Raw genomic sequence first — 13,410 nt, forward strand, 5'->3', positions numbered from 1 at the left:
CTGTTGGCCTGTACAGACAACTCAAGGAGACAGAAGCCAATCCTGAAAACATCTTAGCAGAATGCCAAGGAGAGGGATTTTTGTTTTTGTTGTTTGACACAGGGTCTCATGTGTCCCAGGCTGGCGGTGAATTCACTATGTAGGTGAGGGTGACCTTGGCCTGGTCCTCTTGCCATTCCAACTAAAGTGCTGGTATTTCCAGTTTATTCCACTGTCCCAGCTCCTCTGGTGCTAAGGAGTCAAACTCAGGGTTGTGCATGCTAGGCAAGCACTCTGCCAACCCAAAGGGGTTGTTTTAAAACCACTTTGTGGCTGGCTGGCGGTGGTGCAAGTCTTTAATCCCAGCACTTGGGAGGCAGAGCCAGGCAGATCTCTGTGAGTTCGAGGCCAGCCTGGTCTACAGAGCGAGATCCAGGACAGGCACCAAAATTACACAGAGAAACCCTGCCTCGAAAATAAATAAATAAATAAATAAATAAATAAACAAACAAACAAACAAACAAACAAATAAATAAAAACCACTTTGTGCTATTGGGGGAATTGCTTAAGAAATTCAGTTGGCTCTGTGAAAAACTTCACTCAAAAGCTGGGTTATTCATGAAAATGTTGGACAAGGCTTGTGTGGTTTATATTTTAGATACATAGTTAAGCACTGAGTCAACATGGGTCCCCTATGCAGACCCTTCCCCCTATATCCAGGATCCCTGTACCCTTTACTGGGTCTGACCCAGGGTCCCAGGTCTCTTCTTTAGAGTGAAGGGGACCCCATGGTAGTTGGGTCACAGGCATGTGTCTCACGGGTTGGTGTGCTCCTCTGCAACCTGTGGGCTCACTAGGGACTCCAGGCGCAGCTATTTCAAGTGCCTGGTGGATCCAGGGGCCTCCTGCGGGTCCTTTGAGAGTGGTGTCAGTGGCGGTAGCTGTGGCACCGGTGGCAGAGATGGCGGCTGAGCCACTGTTGCGGCAGAATGTGGAGAGGTGGCAGAGTTGATGATGTTGCTGCGGGGGCCCAAGGCTGGAGAGGAAGCAGGAGAAACCCGAGCTGTGTTCAACATTTCTGGAAGCTGCTGGCCTGATGGAGTTCTCCCCCTCAGGGAACAGAAGCCAGAGCCTAGAGGTGCATTGTAAACCATGGCAGGGCTGGCTGCTGCACCTCCTCTGGTCCTGGTCCTGAGCGCTTCCTCAAGGGTGACTAAGACACGTAACTCCAAACATGGGCACTAGGATAGAATGGTGCACCTGGAAGGCAGGGGACTTGGAGCTGGGGATCAGGTGTCTGGACTGAGCCTCAGCTACTTTGTCTTTGGAAAGGACAAACAGCAGCACCCTGCTGAACCAGGACAAGAACCAGAAGAGGCAGGCAGGAGGAAGTGCTCTGTGAATGTTAAGGTCCAGAGATACGTATGAACCAGGGACGCTCAAGGCCCAGTCCTCTCAGACTGGCTCCTGGCAGCCCTGGACAAGAAGCTCAGGACTGTAAATGGCCTCCTTTGTCCCACCTCTGCAGCCAGGGGGACCTCTGGGGATAGGTACTGGCCAAGAAACTCCCCTGAAGGGGAATGCAGAAGCCCAGAACAGCTAGAGGCCCACAGCCTTTTTTCCTAGCCAGAGAGCAAATGGCTTCCAGGATGTGGACAGAGCAGGCAAGAATGGAAGAGATGAGTCATTGAGGCCCAGGCTAAAGGTGAGGGAAAAGGGGAAGGGTCAGTAGAAGCTGGAGGTCTGCCAGAACCCCAGGTGGGTCAGGTACTCACGGGGGTAGCCTGGAGCAAGTAAGGATCCGGTGCGCACACGATCACCCATGTTTTGAACTGGGGCATACGAAACCTTCACAGCTGAGGAGAAAAGATCTGAATAGCTGGGACCGGTCCAGAGTCCTGGCTCCTACATCAGGCCAGGCTTTCCACTCTGGTGAGGACCAAGCAAGGTAAAGCTGTTGAGCTTGTCACAGTTCAGGCTCTGCTTTATTATGTGATTTTGGGGAATATAGTACCAATTGAGAGAAAAGCCCCACCCTCAACCACTCTAGAAGGTCTACAGTGATGGAGATGGGATTAAGGGTCTCCCCACTGGTCCAGGCTCCTCTCCTGAGACTGCTTCACACGAAGAGGACCTTCCTTGTGCGTTTGTGAAATGCCTCTCTCTCGTGGTTCCCTGGGCAAGCAGTCTGGAGGGCTCATCAAACATTAGCCCTGCTGTCCCGCTTTAGTGATCCCTGAAGCCCAGCTCAGTCCCTCCCGTCAGGTCTGCACTGGGGTTGCTGAGCAGTCACTTCCTGCCTGGGCAAAGGGCATGGGAGATGCTGTTCTGCTCTCTTGGTAATAGGGTGAGGCCGTGAGTGAGTTACATGGTGGGATCCTAAAAGGTCTCTCATGGAACTCACACATTATTGGAGCAAAAGATCTTTGCAAGTGTAATTTCAGGTCTTGAAATGGATGGCCCTAGATTACACTAAGCCTGAAGTCCAGTGATAAGTGTCCTCATGAAAGTCAGAAGAAAAGGACCTGGAGGAGGAGGAGGAGGCTATGGCAGCTGGAGTGATCTGTCCCCTGCCAAGAGGCTCCAACTGCCACAGGAGCTGGCAGGGACCAGGAGAGACTTTGGGCAGCTCTGAGGAGAGTATAGCTTTGCCTGCACTGTGCCTTAGGGTTTTTTTTTGTTTTTTGTTTTGTTTTGTTTTGTTTTGTTTTTGTTTTTCGAGACAGGGTTTCTCTGTGTAGCTTTGCGCCTCTCCTGGAACTCACTCGGTAGCCCAGGCTGGCCTCGAACTCACAGAGATCCGCCTGGCTCTGCCTCCCGAGTGCTGGGATTAAAGGCGTGCGCCACCACCGCCCGGCTGCACTGTGCCTTAGGACTGCAGCTCTAGGGAAACTGTCCTGGGGCCCCGGGCTGTGGTGGTTAGCTTCAGCAGCTGCTGTGGGGTGTGTCCTCTGTCCAGCATGTCTTTTCTTTGCATGTTAGGCTTAGTGCTCTCGTCCGTGGACAGCCCATGGGATTCCTATAGACGTTCTGGGATCCTCTATCACTCCTGATGTGAATGCTTCGGGGACTGTGCAGGGGCAAGCTTTAGACATACCCTTCCCAGAGGAAAACATCCCATCTCTGTGTGCAGAGAAGCTCCAGTTTTGTATTATTTTATTATACACCCAGTGATGAAATCAAGAATCTTGGGGTCTCAGACGCCAGAATAACCCCAGCAACTGAATCAAACTGCACAAAGATTGGGGTCTCTTGCTGCTATGACCCTTGACCTCTTGGGTCTGGTCCTGTCCATGGTTCTTTACCTGTACTCCAGTTTCTATGCTCCAGGTAGACTCATACTCCCCAAGTTCTACCCAACCTACCACAGGGCCTTTGAACCTGCCATCCCTCCACACAGACCACACTCCTCCCTCGCCACCCTTCACTGACTAACTCCTGTTCCTTCTTCAGAGGTGTTCAAGGAGCTTTCTAATTGCTCCCCCATGGACCAGCTTTGCCTGGCACAACTCACTCACACCACCCCAGCAGCCCTCCCTAGGCCAGCCTTTGCTAGTGTCCAGCTGCTAAAGCTGGGGCCTTTCTTCAGCTCAGCTATTCATTTGTTTTCCAGTACTGAGGAAAGAACCCAGGGCCTTGCATTTATGAACTATATCACTGAGTTCTACCTTTAGTCCCTCAGGTCGGTTGGTTTTTTTTTTTTTTTTTTTTTTTTTGTTTATTTCGTTTTGTTTGTGTAGTTCTGGCTGTACTGGAGCTTGATCTGTAGACCAGGCTGGCCTTGAACTCAGAGACCCACCTATGAGGCCAGCCTGGTCTCCAGAGTGAGTTCCAGGACATCCAAGGCTACACAAAGAAACCCTGTCTCGGAAAACAAATAAAACAAAAACCAAAAGGTGTGTGCTACTATGGCTGGCTCCTTCAAGTAGTTTTTTACCTGTTTATCACTATGGATTCCTGCCTTCTGTTACGTGCTTACAAGGCTATACCCACCCTTCCACCAGCCAGCAGGCCACAGGGGGCCATTCACCACTTCTGCTTCTCACTATTTCCTGGTGCCTGGTGAGGTAACAGCACACAATGGGGACCTTACTCTTGGACACGAGGGCTCCTTGGCCAGAGGCAGCACCAGCCCCGAGTCCACCTGCATCTCCCTGTCCTGGCCAGCAGAACTAGACCTCAGGGAAGGAATCCCAGGAAACACTGATGCTCCTCACCTGCCAGGTCCTTCTCCCCAATCCGAGTCCCAGTCTGGCTGTTCATTCGGCCTTTGTACAGGACCCCATCCACTCCCAGGATGTCCACCTCGGCCTGTGGGATGGCCCAGGTCCCAAGTCAGAGTCTCCACTGCCACCCCTTTGCCTTGATGCACACAGATGCCCAGAGCCAGGCACAGCCAGGGCACGGCCTCAAGGTACCCTCAGCTCAGGACCTCACCCACACCTGGGGCTGGGTATGCTGCTGTCCAGTCTCTGTGGACACCCAGACTCACAGTGTCATAGTCCATCACTACAGGGTCACCATAAGGGTAGAGTGTTGACAGGTCATGTGACTTGTGCTTGAAGGTAGTCTCATTTCGGGGTCCATCACCCCAGTCCTTCTGGGAGCCCAGACCCTCTTCCTGGACTCCAAAGTTCCGGAAATGCAGCTGCTGCTGCTGTTCCCTAGACAGGGCAGAAGGCCAGCAGCCACATGGAGAACCTTCCCAGAGGAGCCCGGCACAGGCCCCAAGGCCCGGACAGTGTCAAAGACATGGGTGGTACAGCAAGCAGGCCTGAAGTGTGGTTAGCAGATACAGACATGGACAATTCTAGGAGGGAAATACCCCTTACTCCCTTCTCTGAACCAACCACCCCTGGAGCCCAGGTCTGGCCTTGCCAAGTTCATGCTCTTGCCCTGGACCCCAGTCATCAGACATAGGAGTTTAGGGGGCCAACACAGTCATTCATCCATCCCCTGGCAATTATTAATGCTTAGCTGTTCCTTCTCCCCACCCTTGTCCCACTCCTGGCCAGAAGCTCACACAGGCTGGGCCCTGGAAGGACCCCTGGGACCCAAGAACGAGGAAAATGGAGCTGAGGTCCAGGTAGCAGGCTAGGTTGAGGGAGAAAAATGATAGCAGCTACACTCCCCAGCCACTCCCTAGCTGAGGTCTTGGACAGGTCACATAGTCTTAGTCTCTTCAACTGTGAAGTGGGATGATAATGGAATACACTTCCAAAGGAAGCCATGTGACCCAGCAAGGGCTCCCAGGATCCTCAATTACTCACCCACCAGGAAACAAGCATGTTAATACTAGATTCCAGGGATTATAAGACTTAGCGAGAAGCCCTCCTAGAAGCCGTCCCATTTCCACTCCCCCCACCCATTTATTCAGCAGTGCTGGAGATTGAACCCAGAGCCTTGTGCAGGGTAGGCAAACACTGTCACTGAGCTATATCCCCAGCCCTTTTGTTCTGTTTGTTTGCTTGTTTGTTTGTTTATTTATTTATTCTGTAGCCTAGGAAGACCTTGAGATCCTTTTGCCTCAGTCTCCTGAGTAGCTAGCATAATATGCCTCTGCTACAAGACCCACCTAAGTTCAGGCCCACAGTAGATGCCAATGCAAATGTTGATTCCTGTCTTCCACCGTCCTCGGTGCACTTAACAGCCACCCCCAACCTCCCAGGCCCTCTTTGGCTCTTGCATTGAAGGAAAGCCTCTGTGGCAGAGGTCTTGGGTCTCGCCGAGGATGGGGGTGGGCATGGCCCTCACCTCATCAGCTGCCTCTGCAGATACTCGAAGCTGTTGGCACTGTTTGGCCTCATTTGTGACAGCCCACGGGTGTTGCGGATGGTGATCAGGTGTCTGTGGAGGAAGAGAGACCAGGGCTGCGGGAGGTGCACATGGCCAGCAGAGGGCTCCAGGTTCCCAGGCCTGGAGAGAGGAAGTGTAGGACTTTCCACCCTCTGAAACTCTGTCTGCAGCTGACAGTTGGGGGAAAGATACAAACGCTGTTCAGAATATAAAGTGAAAACCAAGCCAGGGGTAGTGGTGAACCCTTATAATCCCAGCACTTGGTAGACTGAGGCAGTAGGATAGCAAGTTCAAAGTCAGCCTGTATTATTAGTACATACTTCATTCAAGGTTAAGACTACCTTGGAATACACACACACACACACACACACACACACACACACACACATGCCTTTCTCCAGTAATAAAAAATAAATAGTAGTCCAAAACCAAAGGAGGTAAATCTTAGAGATTTGTTACAGACAGATGTTTGCCAGGAGCTGTGGCACAAGGAGGGGACACACTGCCTGGAAGGAAGGGGCGTGGTAGAGGACTCGGGCACACATGGAGGATGCACACCGTGGACACTCCATGCAGGAGCTCCCTTCAGATGGCTAAGGTTATGTCCTGTGTATTTTGCCTCCATAAGGAAATAAAAATAAATCCAGAACAGCCTTCCAGGGAGCTGGGCACGCTCCACCTCTCCATCTGTGCGGCGGTCACACACATGCAGAAGTGTTTTTTACTGTACTGATGGTAAGCTTCAAGGAAACATGTTCAGTGAAACATACTGATTTCCATTTTATAAAGTACAGAAAGGCACAAGGAAACAAGCACCAGAACAGGGACAGACTTTGACATTCATATCCTTCCAATATTTTGTCCATGTTTATGTAATTTCTTTAAAGAAAATGGGAAAATCACATACATATGCTTGATTTCACTTATCATTTTTTCTAGTTGTTAATATTCTTCCACAGCCGTGCTATCCAGCATAGTAGCCAGTGGCTACAAGTGGCTAACAAAATTCAGACAAGATTTAAGACCCAGATTCTTGGTCACATTAGTCCTCGGCACACGTGCACGGATGGAGCTTTCCACCCAGGACTGCACAGTTTGTGCAGAGACTGGTTCCTCCCCGGGAATGTCCCACTGGACCAGTGTTCTACAGCTCAGTCTACACCATCTGCTGTGACCGTGCCTCAGCCCCCAGCTGTTTCCAGTCCTTTTACTACTGTCAACAAAACCGCAATGCCATCCTGTGGTTTGAAAGGAAAACCCTGGTGGAAGCCCTACAGCTCCCTGCTGCTTTGGGGGCTGTGACAGCTTTGTGGGTCCCAAGGCTGGCCTAGCTCTGCAGAGATCAGCAGTCCAGGACAGATCACTGTCTGGCAGCTTACAGTCACTGTATGACCCCGCATTTTCTCTCCTAAGGTTTGTTCCCCAAACAATGGGAAACTGGTCCTCAAATAAATACCCACCAATGTTCACAGCAGCACTAGTAACAACAGCTGAAAGAGGCATCCCAAATGCCGAAAAGGTTTTCTGCCCATACCATGGAATATTATTCAGCTGTAACGAAGGAGCGGAGCATTGATTTCTGCTACAACGTGGAGGAATCTCATTAAGCTCAGTAAGGAAGGCAGACACCAAAGGTCACATAGTGTACAGTCCCGTTTACAGGAAACAGTTGGGAAAGACAAATGGCTTCCTGGGCTACAGGAGGTGGCAATGAGAAGTGACTCCAACGGGACTGGGGATGCCTTTGGGGGACCGAGTGGAATTGACTAGAGGCAACAATTGCAGTGGGACAGGCCATTGAACCACGCCCTTTACAATGGTGTCAAAGTAAGGGCAAGGAGTTGGGATTGAAGATGTGCCCCGGAGATCCCGATGATGGCAGCCGTGATACGGGAGGACTGCACAGCAAGACTCTGTCTCCAAAAGATTAGTGAACTCAGAAACAACAAATTCCTACGTTACCTCAGTGATCCGTCTGTCCTTTTTCTTTTTTGTGGCTCTGACTCAGTCTCTGGTACAAAACACTGACTAGGTGGTAAAGGTGAGAGAGAAGACCTACTCCCCTGTGTAGGGAACCACCGAGGGGGGCAGGCGACGGTGGCTATAGAATGGTGTGGAAGGACGAGCGCATAGGTAGTTGTGTGCGTTCGCATGTGGAACAGCTGTATGTGCCTGAGGTCTGCAGAGCAGAGTCACGGTGTGTATCGGTGACGACTGTAGGAAAGTCGTGCTGGACCCTGCAAACCCGGAGAGCGCCCTCTGGCGGCGGTACTCACGGGCCGGTCATCATCTCTACAGGCCGTTCACAGGAGATGCACTTCACGCGCTCGAACAGTTTCCTGGAGGACAAGAAGGTCAGTAGTCAGAGGTTAGCAGGTCCCGGGGCTGGGGGTGGGGTGAACTTAAGGTCCCCCAACCCCCTTTGTCAATGCCTGAGGCCCCGGGACAGAGCGCTGTGGTTTCCCACCCCATGCTGACCCAGGATTGCGAAGCCACCCTTGGAAGAGGAAGATATACGGAACCTGACGGCAAGCCTCTCTGCCATCATATAGGCCTGCCAATTGTGTGGGCCTATCCTGGTTTCCCTTCCCTCTCTGAGCCTCAGTTTCTTCATTTGAAGAGAAGCCTAGAAGCTCTCTGCTGCATCCCGCCCTCCCTGCCCCCGTCCCCACGGCCAAGTTCTAGAACTCTAGGCGTCTCTCTGTTGACAACAGTATCAGTATCAGCACCCTCACTTCTTAAAGCCTGCAGCACTGTCTGGGTCGAATCGCAGGCCTTCTATCAGAAGCTTCCGAACTACTTTCCAGATCTCTTCTATGTCCCTCTTCAAGCTATTCAGATCACTGTGAACCAGCTGCCAATCAGAAGGAAGAAAGAAGGCCTGTTAGTTAGCTGATCCCAACAACCTGTAGAGTCACACAAAGAACAAGAGAAAGAGACCCAGGAAAGGGAAAACCGTTCAGCTCATACCTTTATGGGTGCTGTTGGCATCGGGAATCTGCAAAGTCAGATTCCCAGTAGCCTTTGCAGGAAATGCCACTAGCTCCTGCCTCCAAACCTGCTGCTCAATTGCAGGGCTAGAGGCTAGAAAAATACTTCTCCAGTGAACCCTATACTCTGACTTTCACACATCTGAAAAATATTTATGGAGGGTTTGCATATAAAGTAGACAATTGCTTTAGCATGCTCATAAAGTTGTGTAACCATCACAATCAAAAAATTTTTTTTCTAAATTTTCTTTTGAGACAGGGTCTCTCTACAGAGCTCTGGCTGTCCTGGAACTTGAACTCACAGACCTATCTGCCTCTGTCTCCCAAGCCGGGTTCAAGGCATGCACCACCATGCCTGGAAAATTTATTTACTTACTTGCTTACTTTTTATTTTGGTTTTTTGAGACAGGGTTTCTCTGTGTAGCCCTGGCCATCCTGAAACTTGCTCTGTAGACCAGGCTGGCCTCAAACTCAGAGATCCGCCTGCCTCTGCCTCCTGAGAGCTGGGATTAAGGTGTGCGCCACCACCGCCTGGCAGTTTATTATTTCTTTTTGAGCCAGTACCTCACTATGGAGCTGAGTCTGGCCTGGAAGCCACCATCCCCTGCCCTGGCATCGGAAGGGCTGAAATTGTAGCTTTACACCTCCACACCTGTCTTCATAGTCTATTTTAGAACATCTATATGACTCTCCAAGAAAATCTCATTTCCATTTACCCCTATTTCCTCCCAAATCCTCAGCCCCTGGCAACCAATAACCTACTTTTTATCCTTAGGACTTGTCTATTCTGGACCCCTTTTCCTTTTCCCTATAAGACAGGGTCTTGCTATATTATTTCAGCTGACCTCCAGACTCACTGTATCCCAAGCTGGACTTGAACTTGTGAACCTCCTGAGTGCTGGGATACCAGCTGTGCACCACACCACCCTCATCCCTGAGTTCAGTGAGTTATATGCAAATTCCTATGTGGGTCACTTGTCACTCGGCTTTAGATTCAGCTGTACTGGAGCAAGAGACACACAGGCCAACTGCTCTGTGGAATGCGATGGGGTTGTGGCTTTGCATTGACTTGTGTCCTTTCTCTGAGGAACTGTCTCCACAAAGACGGTGCCCCCATCTGCTTGGCTCACTGCTTACCCAGCAAGGAGCATAGATGCTGAATGAGTAAATCTCCAGCTTACAGATGGGAAAGCTGAAGCCTGTGTAAGACTCAAACCCAGAGCACCCGACTCTAAACTCGCCACCATAGTTAGAAGAACCGTGTAGCCTTGTCACTGCTGCGTCTCAGTGACACTGTGCAAGAGGAGGCATGCCTGGGACTCCCTGTCTACACTCCCCAGGTGTGGCACACCGAGGTAGTCGCTGAGTGACGCATGGACAAACGGCAGGCATGGTCCTTTCTGCAGAAGGCCTCCTCCACCCCAACCTGTTAGTTTGCTTGTACCACCCCAAGAGTTAAGCCTCCAGCATGACTCCAGAGGTGGCTGGGACTCATGCCACTGGAGTCATCCCTCTTGCTGAATAGGGCCAACTGGTATAACCAACAGGAGGGGGCGGAAATGATGGGAGTGGCTTCCACAGCTGAGTAGCAAAAGACATGGCACATTCTTCTTACTGTCTTGGGTTACTTGGGGTGTGTGTGTGTGTGTGTGTGTGTGTGTGTGTGTGTGTGTCAGGGAAAGTGGCTGCCATGTGATGAGGCCCCTTAAGTGGCCCTAAGGAGGAGTCAGTATATGAGACACTGAAGCAATTTGCCAACAGTCACATCTGGGACCAATCTGTGAAGTGGCTTCGTGTGGTTCATTCAGATGACATAGTACAAACACCACATTTGCTCTGACTTGGGAGTCACGGGTCCTGGACCACCCGGGGAGCTGCTTCCAAGTTCTTGCTCTTCAAAACCATCAGCACTCACTCTTTGAAGCTGCCAAGCTCCAGGGCAATCGCTCCCAGCACAGGCTCACCTTGGTGTTCAGGTCCTTCCTGAGGTGCTTCAGCGACTTCTTCCAGTCACTCTCCTGGGTGGAGATTTTCAAGAGCATGCTCTGGACCATCTCATTCAGCTCCATCGCCACCACCTCCAGGTCCGTTCGGCTTGCCTTGCTTGCTAAAGCATCCTTATCAGCTTTCTAGGCAGAGGGGGTTCAGGGCAGCAAGATTGCTGGGGAGGGAGACCCCTGATCCCTGTGGTCAGTTTTTCTAGTTGAAGGCCATGAATGTGTAGCCTTAAGTTCAGTGGCGGTGTCTACACTGGCTCAGACACAGCTGTGGGATCTGAGCCAAACAGGAAAGTTGATGTGTGACTTTTATTTTATGTTTATATTTTTACAGACAGAGTTTCATGTATACCATGGGATACAGGCTAGCCTTGTATCCCTTAGTCAAGGATAACCTTGAATTTCTGATTCTTCTGCTTCCAGCGGTGGGCTTATGGGTTCATGCCACTGTGCATAGTTCATGTAGTGCTGGAGATTGAAACCAGGGCTTTTTGAATGCTAGGAAGGCACTTGACCAACTGAGCTGCATCCATTCCCCAGCCTGATGCCTGATTTTTTTTGTCTTATTTTGTTTTTTGAGACAGGATCTCACTAGGTAGCCCTGGCTGTCCTGGAACTCTCTCTAAAGGTCAGGCTGGCCTTGAACTCAAAGACCCACCTGCTTCTGCCTCCCGAGTGCTGAGTGCTGGGATTAAAGGCATGTGCCCTCACCACCCAGCTCTGATTTTTTAAATAATAAATAGTGTCACTAATCTCCAGTCATGGGAAAGAGGAGTGGGTAGGTAACTTCTGAGGCCTCCCAGAATTCCTGAATGAATAGAGGCAGAGGGAATGCTAGTTGCTGTCTTTGCCTGGGTAATTCTGATCCTGATTGGCAAATCAGAGGCACAGGATTGACAGGGAGTGAGAGGCAGGGGACCCTCTGTTTACTCACTTCTTTCAGCTCCTGATCCATTATGGTTTTATCTGCTTTAATCAGATCCAGCCTTTGGATTTCGTCCTTGAGGGTCTGAGAACAGAGCATAGACAGCCTTTATTGTGGCCTTGAGGGTAAAATCTGCTTTGTGCCTCCAACTTTGCCATATGCTAGCAAGGGAACTGGAGCCAGATGGGTAAGAAGCAGGTGGCTGGGTTAGAGGTCATGCTCACAGGCGACTGGGACAGAAGAGAAGCCGCGTGAGACTAGGGACAATCTACCCCTGGCGGTGGTGTCACCAGAGGCCATCCCAAGGCAGCACACACTGGTGCTGGCCATTCAGTTTCCAAGATGTTTCAGGCCAGTTCACCTCATCTAACCTACAGTGGGGTCCGAGTGTACTCTGGTATCAGCAGGCCATACACTGTGCTCAAGAATTAGAGGGAAACCCTTAATTCCTATCATAAAACTTCATGAAATCCCCTATTAGAGATGGCCTGTCTCCACCTAATAAATACCTCCCATGCCAGGCGATGGTGGTGCACATCTTTAATCCTAGCACTCGGGAGGCAGAGGCAGAGGCAGGAGGATCTCTGTGAGTTCAAGGCTAGCCTGGGCTACAGAACAGGTTCCAGGACAGACACAGCTGTTACACAGAGAAACCCTTTATGCGTGGGGGATTTTAAAAAAAGATTCACATGTGTGATGTTTTACTTGCATGTGTGTGGGGGCACCACATATATGCCTGGTGCTCATGGAATCCAGAAGAGGGCATTGAATGCCCTGGAACTGGAATTACAGATAATTTTAAGCTACCACGTGGGGGCTGGGAATGAAACCCACGTCTTCTGCAAAAGCAGCCAGTGCTCTTAACTGCTGAACCATCTCTCCAGCCCCTGGGATTTATTTATTTATTTATTTATTTATTTATTTATTTATTTATTTATTTATTTATTTTAGTTTCTTGAGACAGGGTTTCTCTGTGTAGCCCTGGCTGTCCTGGAACTCATTCTATAGACCAGCTGTCCTCAAACTCATAGAGATCCAACTGCCTCTGCCATCCTAGTGCTGGGATTAAAGGCGTGCACCACCACTGCCTGGCTAATTGAAGTGTAATTTATGCAGAATAAAATGTCATCTGTTTCCCTTCATTTAGTGGACCCTTCTATAAACGCTTTGGGGAGGGTCTCACGGTCCCAAGGGGACTTCTCCTGTGCCTCCCTCTTGGTCCTCCGACCTCCGGACCTTGAAGTCATCCATGCGAATCTGGAGCTTTTCCACTATCCTGTCCAGCACCACGTAGTTACTCTTCATTTTATCTATCTGGTGGCCCCAAACTCTCTCAAGTTCTTCTTCCTAAATGGGAGAGACAATGACATCTAAGGCCTCTATTTCTGATGTTGCCAAAATGGAACGGGCCCTGAGATCAAGAAGAGATGCCAGGTGTGCGCACACCAGTCTGGCTTCTGAAAGCACATGGACTACTTACTGACAGGGACAACATGGACTCTGCATGGATGCAGCTGATAGACCACCCCACTCACTCCCACAGAGCGTGACTGGGTGATAGTCAAGAGGCTGGTCTCCAGCTCAAGCCAAGCCCCCATCTTCTCAAAAGCTCCTCTCTGACCATGGCACGAACCTGTAGCCTGGCTTTCTGGAGGTTAAAAATCTTTTCCTCCAGGACATTCACTACGTTACCAAGCTTTCCAGAGCTTCCCATGTTAGCTGA

At 50.5% G+C, this 13,410-nt stretch overlaps 1 protein-coding gene across 4 annotated transcripts in view; it reads right to left on the reverse strand.

Annotated features, from left to right (window-relative positions):
• Positions 1-591: 591 nt before the first annotated feature.
• Positions 592-13,410, reverse strand: part of C8AH16orf96 (chromosome 8a C16orf96 homolog) — a 28,873-nt gene continuing 16,054 nt past the window's right edge. For 3 of the 4 annotated variants that reach the window (XM_059270080.1, XM_059270081.1, XM_059270082.1), the window contains exons 6-16: positions 13,321-13,406; positions 12,924-13,034; positions 11,697-11,771; positions 10,730-10,894; positions 8,511-8,629; positions 8,052-8,114; positions 5,734-5,826; positions 4,472-4,643; positions 4,197-4,290; positions 1,755-1,835; positions 592-1,015 (exon numbers count right to left, since the gene is read on the reverse strand). In XM_059270080.1, the coding sequence (XP_059126063.1) occupies positions 852-1,015; positions 1,755-1,835; positions 4,197-4,290; positions 4,472-4,643; positions 5,734-5,826; positions 8,052-8,114; positions 8,511-8,629; positions 10,730-10,894; positions 11,697-11,771; positions 12,924-13,034; positions 13,321-13,406 (1,223 nt within the window). In that variant the 3' untranslated portion in view covers positions 592-851. The remainder of the gene's footprint in view (positions 1,016-1,754; positions 1,836-4,196; positions 4,291-4,471; positions 4,644-5,733; positions 5,827-8,051; positions 8,115-8,510; positions 8,630-10,729; positions 10,895-11,696; positions 11,772-12,923; positions 13,035-13,320; positions 13,407-13,410) is intronic. The other variant, XM_059270084.1, reaches the window with a different exon arrangement.

Source organism: Peromyscus eremicus, chromosome 8a (assembly GCF_949786415.1).
Source record: "Peromyscus eremicus chromosome 8a, PerEre_H2_v1, whole genome shotgun sequence".
In the NCBI taxonomy this organism is placed as follows: Eukaryota; Metazoa; Chordata; class Mammalia; order Rodentia; family Cricetidae; genus Peromyscus; species Peromyscus eremicus.